Below are 6,533 nucleotides of genomic sequence, written 5' to 3'. Positions count from 1 at the left end.
CCCGCCCCCTCTACACACCCCCTCCCGCCGCTTCAGGGGAAAGGGGACGTGCCGCCCAGGGGGCCGGCCTCCCTGGTCGCCGCCGCCAGAACCCACTGGGCGGGGCGCTGTCCCAGCGCGAGGCCCGGGCGGGGGACGCTGGGCTTGAAGGAGCGAGCGGGACCTGAGATCTAAGAATCACTTTATTGCACGCGTCGTGGGGAGTGCGGAGTTTTGGGCGGGGCGCAAGGAGGGAATACAGTACAGATCCCATCTAGGTGAGCCCCTCAGGGGCCGGTGCTGGGAGGCACAATCCCTGGACCTTGGGGATGCCCAGAGGGTAGCGGCTGCTGCTGCCTTTGCCGGCGCTCCTGCTGGAGCCTGGCTCTGTTGGCCCTGAAGGAGAGAGCACCTGAGAGTTAGGGTCAGGGATCCAGGACAGTAGTACAAGGACAGGAAACAGAGGCAGGATAGAGCAGGGACAGACCTGGCCCTGGCCCGCGTGTCGTTGTAGATGGCTGTGATGATCCGATCCTTCTCATCCATGAAGCTCCGGTGTATCTGCTCCAACTTCCTGCAAGACCTTTGGTGTTAACCCTGATACTCCAGTTCTTGCAGTTCCTGAAGCCCTCCTCCACCCTGTTCCAGGGTCTCTCTCTGTTTTACATCTGTGGAAACCTTGCCCCAACAGTGCCTGTGATAGGTGGGGAGAGGGGCACAGAGTGGCAGAGGCCCATCCAGGATGCAATGGAACCCAAGTCTCTGTCCTGCTGAAAGTGGTGAAGCAGCTCTGAACACAGGGATGCTCTTCCCAGGATCCTAGAAAGGTTCAACTCCTCCTCTGAACTAGGCAGGCTGCTGGAGGTGGCAGGGGGCCTTAAGGCATCTTTTTAATAGAAAAATCCATGTCAAGGCATGCATGAGAGAGTGGAAGGGAGGCGACAGCTGCCAAATGAAGAAAGTCGCTGGTGAGGCTGTCACAAAGCATTTGCTTCTCATGCCTATTTTGGTTGGCTCCAGCCCCCCTGGCAGCCAGCATCAAAGATTTATATTCAAATTATGAAAAACTGAAAATGACAACATTAGCCTGTCATGCAGTGCTGCCTTTATCAAGTAAAGGAAGGCTCCAAAGACTGACTTCATGAAATGCTTAGTGTGGGAGACAAGCACACAGGACATAGGGTGCAGTAGCTGGCTCGATAACCAGAGTGGCTTCACCACCCTCCTACCCTCTGCCCATCACCCTGGGGAGGACAAGGATGCACCTGAAAGCAGCATAGTGCAGGCCCATGCCAGCCAGCATGAGCAGGAGGCAGTACCCCAGGACCCGCTGATTGTGTTTGTACTGCTGCTGCCTCGTCTGGGGCCCCTGTGGCCTTACATCATGAAACTGGGCCCAGTATTGTGCATTGGGGGGTTCCCAGGAGCTGCTGGAAGACAAAGGAAGGGACAATGTGATGATATGGCTTTCCAGGAGACTTGGGAGTGTGGGCAAGCAGGGGCAGGACCCCTGTACCTCTGTGTTTGTTGGGCAGACTTGGGATGGGCTGTGGTCCCTGGAGATTTGCGGGGGCTAGCTGAACGGAGCTGGTGGTCATAGCTGCGGCGGGTCTGCTCACGGCTGAGCACACGGTATGCCTCATTCAGCTCCACAAAACGGCTGTGCAGGGCCGGGTTCCCAGGATCTCGGTCAGGGTGCAGCTAGAGGCAAGGCAGGACTCCCCTTATCTCCCTTTCACTGACCCTTCCCACTTCCCATCCTGATGATCCACAAGGGCTCACATCAATCCCAGGGACCCTCTTTTGTAATAACCCTCCAGAAGACCCACCCTTCTAGAAGGCCAAAGAGTCAAGAAGCCCAGACTCCAGCCCTCTTTCCTCATTTAAGCCCTCTACACCTGCCATCCTCCTTTCCAAATACCCTGGTGCAGGTTTCTCAAGAGCAGACAGTAAGCTCATCAGGCACATTGATGTCTTGTGCCCCCAGCTTTGCCTCCTACCTGGGCAGATCCTTGAGTACAGCACCCACCCTCCAGGCAGGCTGAAGGAATGGGGCTCCAGTCAGAGACACAGGCCTACTCCTAGGAAGTTGGGTGACCCCCCTATTCGGCTCAGACTTCCACTTCCTCTCTCCCCGCCTTGGGAGCACTAGTACCTCTTTGGACTTGGTAAAGAAAGCTCGTTTAACTTCTTCAGCGCTGGCACCAGGATGCACGCCCAATAGTTCATAATAATTCCTGGGGCCAGACCTGTGGATAGAGGCCCAAACTGGTACCCTTCCCTGCCATCCCAGCCTCCCTGGGCCACACCCTTCAACTCAGTCACTAGGAAGGAGCTGAAGAGAGTTCAGGCAGTTCCCAAGACAGTTCTGTCCTCAGACCATCCCTCTTTTTCGGAGTGTTTCAGGGATGGTCTGAATCAGGATTCTAAGTGTAGTCCTCAGATCCTTGCATCACAAACACTTTGAACGTTTTTTTAAAACAGATTCCCAAGCCGGGCATGGTGGCACATGCCTGCCATCCCAGTTAGAAACACTGAGGCAAGAGGATCACTGGAGCCCAGGAGTTAAAGGCCAGTCTGAGCAACATAGGACGACCCCCTCTCAAAAACGACAAAGGTGCTTCTGAAGACCCATCTCATTCCTCCAGGATGGAACCTCCAAAACAGGGCCCAGGAATCTGCATCTTTGTAACCAACTTCCCCACTTCTGTGAGTTATGCTTGACTACCAGTGGAGTTATGGAAAGAGTATTGGGGTTTTGTTGGGCTCAAATTTCTGATCTCCCATTTAACTCGCTGATGACCTTGAGGCTCATCTCAGTCTCAGATGAGATTCTCAATGTCCTCAACCTGAAAGTGAGGGTTAAGACAAGACTGCAAGGTATCTATCTCAGTAAGCAAAGAAGCGCCTAAGCTGGGCAGGCCCTCAACAGAAACCCGCTGAACAACCGGGGGCCCCAGGAGCCCAACTCACCGCTGCCCAGAGGCCGCTGCGAGGAGCCGGGTGGGAGGGCTGCGGGGCCACAGCCGGCACAGGCGCAGGGGCAACAGGGGCAGCATGGCGGCGGGTGGACAGCTGGGGAAAGGAGCCCACCAAGAGGGGTGCATTGAGACCAGATCCGATCAGATATCAAACTCTTCGCGGCTCGGGCAGAGCGAAGGAGCCTGGCCAGGGGTTTCTTGCAAAAGAAGATCGAGGCAGGCCCGGGGGCGGCCTCCTACCTCAGGGTCAGTCCCCCATGTCTGGACCCGGCCCTGCCTCCAGGTCTTTCCAGGCTCTGGCTTACAGGTCTGGACCCCCGGAACCACCCAGAGTGATTGAAGGAAATTGAGGGAGGAACCACAACCAAGTCCCGCCCTCACTCCACTTACGAACTCCGCAGTCGCCGCCATTTCCTGCGCCTCCTCGGGTCCCGCCCCCGGCCCCTCAACCGGCTTTCTGCAGCCGGAGCCGCTTAGCGGAGGTCCCCGGAGCTGCCGAAATGCGCGGGCCCCCAGTCCCGGGCGGCAGGAGGGGCTGAGCCCGACCCTCAACGAGCCTTTTGGCCCAGCCGCAGCCCTTCGGTGCCGCGGAGACGGCTTTGGTCTGCTCAGCAGCGAGGCACGTTTCACAGAGCTGCTTCCACCCGGCGTTGTCTTGGCATGGGAGGCACATCTCTCATCCCCCCTTGCAGGGGGAGAAAACTGAGGCCGAGCTGATGTGTTTTTGTGTTTGTTTTTCTTTTTTTCCTTTTCTATGACGCGTTCGGTCTCACCCACCCAGGGCTCTCCCAGCGAACCCTCTGTCATGGAAACAGCGAATGCCAATGGAATCCAAGCATAAAGTTCTTTATTGTCTTCAGAGCTGTGATGACAGTCCCCCAGGGCTGGGACTCTACATTAACTCAGGTGGGACTTCCCCGAACTCGGTTGTAGAGGAGGATGGCGCCTTTGGCTGAGGGGCAGAGCTCAGCCCACATCTCCGTCTCCTGCAATCTCTGCACTCTCTGTGGGGAAGACAGTGAGACCCACACATCTAGCCCTTGTCTCCTGTTGGGGTTGAGCCTCAGAGCCCTCTGCACAGCACTGTTTATAGGGAGACATGTTAAGAGGACTTACCATGTTCCCTGGGCCTTTCCCTTTGGAGGAGAGTCTCTTTTTGTGACTTTGGAATAAACCTGGGAGTCTCCTGTACCAGCCAGTCCCACCCACCAGACATGCATCACCAGATTTCTTTGCAGGCCCTAACCCTATAGTCCAAGCAAGATGCAGAAAGTTACCCCGCACCTGTGTCTCCACAAAGATGATTCCTGTAGACTCGTGGGCCTCAGGTCCCCCACTCAGATAACAGTTCCTCACCTCCTCAGAAGTCAGGCTGCACCTGGGCAAGGACATGAGGATAGTTTGGGGAGCAGCTCAGTCCTGTAGAATCCCTATGGAACCCCAACTGTCACATCCCCAATGCTTTCCACCCATCTTCCCCAGGATTCAAGATCCTGTGTCCCAGAGCCCACTCACTGGACATAGAACTCGGCACTGGCACGGCCGGCGCTGGTCTCATTTCGGGCAATGCCCAACAGCAGGGGTTGGCTCAGGGTGAGCAGCGGCAGATTCACCTGGGGCAGGGGGTCCCACCTGTCAATGTCCACTGTCCATATCCTTGCCCCTCTCCATAGAGAACTGCCTATTACCCTTGTACAATATTTTATGGTTCATAGAACAAGTGTCCTGGATCAGAATATTAGATCTTGAGCTGCTAATTTTACAGATGGGAAAATCAGAAGCAAAGAGATTGAACAGATTACCTAGGGAAATCTCTTCACTCAAGGGAAGTGAATTTAGTAACAGATTCCCATTTACTCCTTTTTGAATCAACAATATTGTTTCCACTGGAAAGAGGAAGAACTTGAGGCCTAGGGAACTAACAACTAGAATTCCATTTTGATTATGCCCCGCTCCCTCAATACCAGCAGACCTTCCCTCCAACCCAGACCTATGGAATTCTAGCAGTTTCTACCCACTTCCTTCATGTCATCATGAGGGAAGGGCAACACTCCTCACTCACCTCATCACAGATCTCTTGTAGGACACTGGAGAAGAGCTCTCGTACCACCAGTTCCCCCGGGAGGTCCTTGTGCTGGGGGCTGTCACCAGGGCACAGAGCCTGTGAGAAGTCAGGCTCAGCCTCTGCTCTCCATCCTCTTCCCACCCTGTCTTCCCACTTGCTGGCCCCGAGGGCCTGGGTAGACACAGTGTAAGAGTCTTAGTGATCCCCAGGCCCTTCATTTTCCAGATGGACAACCAGAGGTCCAATTTAGGAATAGGTCACACAGGGGGTTGGGTTGGGTGAAGCATCTTCCTCTACCCATTCTCCGCCCCCCCATGTTTCCTGGCCTCCCCACAGGTCTGTTGCAGATTGGGAATGTGAGAGGGTTGTGGGCAACAGAGGTGGATAGTTACTCCTGGGGGAGCCCTCTGAGAAGGTGCTGCAGCAGGGGTGACTCAGTTAAACACTAGGCCAATTTTCCCTTTAAGGTATGAAGAAAACAGAAGGAAAGGCTTAGCACTCCAGCTCCCCTGAGCTGTCCGGGACTTTTTGCATTTGTATTCAGCCTGGCACCTCACCTGAGGCTCAGGGTGCCCACCAGGGACATCCACCATCCCAGGGGCCTCGGCCACCTGCCAAGAGCGCCGCAGGAAGACAAGGAAGTCATCAGCTGTGATTAGTGCGGCACCCACCCCCAGTGGGTCTGCCAGATAGGCCTGCTTGTCACCCCAATCCATGGCTCCCTGCTGTTGCAGCCAGGAGGCTGAGCTGGCCCAATTGGTGCCCAGGAAATCTTGGTAGGAAGTAAGGCCCAGGCTCAGAAGCAGCTGTGGACCAGGAGAGTCAGTGGATGCCAGTGTAGCTGAATGCAGGCGGAACTTGGGGGCATTGAAGAGCCAGGGTTGGGCCTGTAGCCGGGCTTCCCAGATGGCAGCGATGGTCTTGTCCCCTCCTGGTAGTGGGCGACGGTCATGGGCTGGGCTCAGCTCCACTCCTACATGGTCCTGAGGCAGCCCCCCAGGAGGGCACTGAAGCAGCAGGGATACCTCAGGATCCATGGCCTGGACAGGGCAGCTATGGGGGAGGACACAGGTAGGCCTGTCACCCGTGGGGTGGAGGCAGGGTGGGGTGTCACACAGTCACCCCTGTTCCAAGCATCTGGCCTCCTCGGACACATATCTTCTTGGGGTACCACCAACCTCGCTGAACCTCCCTGGCCTTGCCTTGGGTAGCTGGAGTCCTATCATCCGGGCAAGAGTCCTGAGCCCGCTGGGTGCCCACGTCTCGTGCTGCCAGAAATCCCTAAGACTCTTGGGCATCTCTATAACCCAAAGGTTCTGGGTCCCCCAAAGGCTCAAGTCCCCAATCCCAGAGAGCCTGCCTCCAACCCCTGACGCGCGAGGACCCCTCCCAAATCCGGAACCTCCAGCCTCACCGGCGCTAGTAACTTACCGGCCAACTGGGCCCGCAGGCTCCGCCCCTTTCCCCCGAAGCGGAAGTGCCCGCCCCTTTATTCCAAGGCTTCTCAT

At 56.3% G+C, this 6,533-nt stretch overlaps 2 protein-coding genes across 9 annotated transcripts; both read right to left on the bottom strand.

Annotated features, from left to right (window-relative positions):
- Window positions 1–169: 169 nt before the first annotated feature.
- On the bottom strand, window positions 170–3,401 carry Dnajc4 (DnaJ heat shock protein family (Hsp40) member C4). 5 transcript variants are annotated; one of them, XM_015478168.2, is made up of 7 exons: window positions 3,351–3,401; window positions 2,953–3,054; window positions 2,135–2,228; window positions 1,496–1,680; window positions 1,245–1,409; window positions 467–553; window positions 170–375 (listed from the first exon to the last, which is right to left on the bottom strand). In XM_015478168.2, exons 2-7 carry the CDS (start codon window positions 3,036–3,038, stop codon window positions 267–269), a joined length of 726 nt encoding a protein of 241 aa, XP_015333654.1. In that variant the 5' UTR covers window positions 3,039–3,054; window positions 3,351–3,401; the 3' UTR covers window positions 170–266. The 5 variants fall into 5 exon arrangements, with proteins under 5 accessions (XP_015333654.1, XP_015333653.1, XP_015333652.1 ...); XM_015478167.2 differs by lacking the exon at window positions 3,351–3,401 and adding an exon at window positions 3,201–3,305; XM_015478166.2 differs by lacking the exon at window positions 3,351–3,401 and having other exon boundaries at window positions 1,245–1,406; window positions 2,953–3,317.
- Window positions 3,402–3,790: 389 nt separating this feature from the next.
- Nudt22 (nudix hydrolase 22) lies at window positions 3,791–6,527 on the bottom strand. Of its 4 annotated transcripts, none has more exons than XM_015478162.2 (6): window positions 6,457–6,527; window positions 5,583–6,078; window positions 5,023–5,121; window positions 4,476–4,573; window positions 4,245–4,338; window positions 3,791–3,964 (listed from the first exon to the last, which is right to left on the bottom strand). In XM_015478162.2, exons 2-6 carry the CDS (start codon window positions 6,060–6,062, stop codon window positions 3,863–3,865), a joined length of 873 nt encoding a protein of 290 aa, XP_015333648.1. In that variant the 5' UTR covers window positions 6,063–6,078; window positions 6,457–6,527; the 3' UTR covers window positions 3,791–3,862. The 4 variants fall into 4 exon arrangements, with proteins under 4 accessions (XP_015333648.1, XP_015333649.1, XP_048645030.1 ...); XM_015478163.2 differs by having other exon boundaries at window positions 6,440–6,462; XM_048789073.1 differs by lacking the exon at window positions 6,457–6,527 and adding an exon at window positions 6,228–6,421.
- Window positions 6,528–6,533: the final 6 nt, after the last annotated feature.

This window comes from Marmota marmota, unplaced genomic scaffold (assembly GCF_001458135.2).
Source record: "Marmota marmota marmota unplaced genomic scaffold, marMar, whole genome shotgun sequence".
Lineage (NCBI taxonomy): Eukaryota > Metazoa > Chordata > Mammalia > Rodentia > Sciuridae > Marmota > Marmota marmota.
Note: the sequence above shows the minus strand (reverse complement) of the source record. Positions and strands in the feature narration are given on the sequence as shown.

Bases quoted from the DNA above. Each gene is read 5' to 3' on its own strand.
- Dnajc4 (XM_015478165.2), bottom strand. From the start codon at position 3,086: ATGCACCCCTCTTGGTGGGCTCCTTTCCCCAGCTGTCCACCCGCCGCC. The intron at 2,229-2,952 runs GTGAGTTGGGCT...CTCTATCCACAG, and splicing joins GCAGCGGCCTCTGGGCAGCG to GTCTGGCCCCAGGAATTATT. The intron at 554-1,244 runs GTGCATCCTTGT...AAGGTCTTGCAG, and splicing joins CTGCACTATGCTGCTTTCAG to GAAGTTGGAGCAGATACACC.
- Nudt22 (XM_015478162.2), bottom strand. From the start codon at position 6,062: ATGGATCCTGAGGTATCCCTGCTGCTTCAGTGCCCTCCTGGGGGGCTG. The intron at 4,574-5,022 runs GTGAGTGAGGAG...CCCCTGCCCCAG, and splicing joins TACAAGAGATCTGTGATGAG to GTGAATCTGCCGCTGCTCAC. The intron at 4,339-4,475 runs GTGAGTGGGCTC...GTCCTTGCCCAG, and splicing joins AGTGCCGAGTTCTATGTCCA to GTGCAGCCTGACTTCTGAGG.